The sequence below is a fragment of the Marmota marmota genome, unplaced genomic scaffold, assembly GCF_001458135.2.
Source record: "Marmota marmota marmota unplaced genomic scaffold, marMar, whole genome shotgun sequence".
Lineage (NCBI taxonomy): Eukaryota > Metazoa > Chordata > Mammalia > Rodentia > Sciuridae > Marmota > Marmota marmota.
This window is the reverse complement of record NW_026000229.1, coordinates 10,258,812-10,261,788: the sequence shown is the minus strand read 5'-3', so window position 1 is coordinate 10,261,788 and position 2,977 is coordinate 10,258,812. Positions and strand designations below refer to the sequence as shown.

At 31.7% G+C, this 2,977-nt stretch overlaps 1 protein-coding gene across 10 annotated transcripts in view; it reads right to left on the bottom strand.

The window, feature by feature from the left end:
- Myo9a (myosin IXA) overlaps positions 1-2,977 on the bottom strand; it is a 261,808-nt gene that overhangs the window by 110,871 nt on the left and 147,960 nt on the right. For all 10 annotated transcript variants that reach the window (XR_007343894.1, XM_048793402.1, XM_048793403.1 and 7 more), the window contains exon 17: positions 2,843-2,918. Coding sequence is in view for 9 of the 10 variants with exons in the window: in XM_048793402.1 (XP_048649359.1) it covers positions 2,843-2,918 (76 nt within the window). In the remaining variant the exon portion in view is untranslated. The remainder of the gene's footprint in view (positions 1-2,842; positions 2,919-2,977) is intronic.

Here is a 2,977-nt window from a genome sequence, read left to right as displayed (position 1 = left end):
TCACAAAGGCAGACAGACATACACTCACAGAAGATGATATACAATCAATCAACAATACATGGAAAAATGATTCATCATCACTAGCCAATTAGAGAAAATGCAAATCAAAAACTACTCTAAGAATTTCATCTCACTCCAGTCAGAATGGCAGCTATATGAAGACAAACAACAATAAGTGTTGGCAAGGATATGGGGAAAAAGGAACACTCATCCATTGCTGTAAAGCAGTATGAAGATTCATTGCAAAATTGGGAATGGAACCACCATTTGACTCAGCTCATCCCTCTCCTTGGTGTATACCCAAAGGACTTAAAAACAGCATACTACAGGGACATAGTCACATCAAGGTTTATAGAAGCACAATTCACAATAGCTAAATTGTAGAAACCAACCTAGATGCCTTTCTATAGATGAATCAAACGAAAAAAAAAAATGTGGCATTTAATACACAATGGAATATTACTCAGCAATTAAAAAAAAAAAAAAAGCACAAACTAGGTATTAGGAGATTTATAACCATTAAACTACTTTAAGAAATGGAGCAAATCATAGTTTCTTTTTTATTCAAATCAAGGAAATGGGATAAATTATGTATCTCTAATCAGGGTAAGAAAACTGCCAATAGAATCAAAGAATTATAGGTAAAGACTAATGATCCAATCTTTTCATGGGTAAAATTTAACATGCAAATTTGGAGGACAAGTATCATTAAGGAAACAATCAAGAACATGAAGAGAAAGCCTACAAAATGGGAGAAAATCTTTTTTTTTTTTTTTTGCCAATACACCCCAGACAGGGCACTAATATCCAGGATATACAAAAAAACTCAAAAAACTTAATACCAAAAACCCAAATAACCCAATCAATAAGTGGGGAAAGGAACAAAAATGACACTTCTCAAAAGAAGAAGTATGAAAGGTCAACAAATATATGAAAAAAAAAATGTCCAACATCTCTATCAATTAGTGAAATGCAAACTAAAACTACAATGAGATTTCACCTCACTCCAACCAGAATAGAAATTATCAAGAATACAAGTAACAATAAATGTTGATGAGAATGTGTTGAAACAGGTACGCTCATATATTGCTGGTGGTACTGCAAAATGGTGCAACCATTCTGGAAAGCAGTATGAAAATTCCTCAGAAAATTAGGAATGGAACCACCATTTAACCCAGTTATCCTACTCCTCAGTATACATCTAAAGGATTTAAAATCAGCACACTACAGTGACACAATATGGACATCACAATAGCTAAGCAATAAAGCCAACCTAGATGCCCATCAACAGATAAATGGATAAAGAAAATGTGGTGTATATATACAACAGCCATAATGAAGAATAACTTTATGACATTAGACATGCTAAGTGAAATAAGCCAATCCCCAAAAAACAAAAGGTCAAATATTCTCTCTGACATGCAAATGCTAACACACAATAAGGGAGGGGAAGAAGAGAAGTTCAGTGGAGTAGACAAAGTGGAATGAAGGGAAGTGAGGGAGAATAGGAAAAGGAAAGACAGTGAAATGAATCTGACATAAATTTCCTATGTACACATATGAATATACTCAATCTCACCATCTTGTACAACCATAAGAAATTAATTTTAAAAAATAGCTGAGTAAATGGCAGAAAGATCAATAGAGGAAAGGAAGCAGAGGGTGGGGAGAAGGATGGGGAAGGAGAGGTACTGGGGTTTGAATTAGAACAAGAGATAGTCCATGCTTGTATGACTATGTCAAAATGGATTCTACTGTCATGTATAACTAAAAAGAATCAATAAAAAAAGAAAAAAAAAACAAAGGGCATACACTATGAAAATAGTAAACATGACAGGGGTTGTGGCTCAGTGGTAGAGTGCTTGCCTAGCATGCATGAGGCACTAGGATCGATCCCTGGCACCACATAAAAATAAACAAATAAAATAAAGGTATTGTGTCCATCTACAACTAAAAAAATATTTTAAAAAACAGTAAACAGTTTGATGTGTTAGCAATTAAAATGATGAAGATATATTTGCGACTACATACTTTGGCTGTGACAGCTCTTACACATGAAGCTAGTGAACCTAGACTTCTTTTAACAAACAACAAAGAGTCATAAAAAGCTACTGAAGTAGAAAAGTGATACTATATATTAAAAACACATAGTAACTATTTCAGAAACAATCATCAGAGAAGTTATCTTCATTGTAATGAAAGACTTACCCTTTATTACAAGGGCACCAAAAAGCTCAGTTCTCTTGATATTTAAAATACAGAAAGCACACCTAGAAACTAAACAATTTTCTCAGCTCAAATAAATACAGTACCTATAAATGATATGCTAAATGGTAGTGAACTGGTATAAACTCAGAAAATCACTTATATTTGTTACTTGCAAATAAAACTAAAAACATTCTTCATTATAAATGATAAAAAGTATAAAAAGTAAGCTCTGGTAATTATGCTTACTGAGAAAAGGTATTAGATGGTTTCATGTATATCAAACTATTCAATTATTCAAATTATTCAATTATCTCACCAATAAGATTTCTCCATAGAAAGAAGCATAATAACACTAAAATTTACAAAAGACATAAAATGCAGGGAGTGTCTTGGAAATAGCTCATTTTAAATTACTCTGGGGAAACATTCAAAAAATTGTAGTTATTTTACCAGGAGCAATCATAGAGAAATTTTGTTAACTCCAACCTATTAAACTGTTATTAAGTTACTCATAAAGGCCTTAAGAAATTTTTTAAAAAACAAGACTGACTTTAAACTTTTGAAGTCATAAAAATATTACTAAGATTTCTAGATATTGTTTCTATACTTTCTTAAAAACATAAACTAAACTTACTGTTGGTTTTTTTCATTTAGAGTATTCATGCCCTGAAGATCAGAAAGAGGTGTTCTGGGATTTTTCCGGGTTATATCTAGCAAAAAAAAAAAAAAAAAAAAAAAAAAAAAAAAAAAAAAAAAAAAAAAAAAAAAA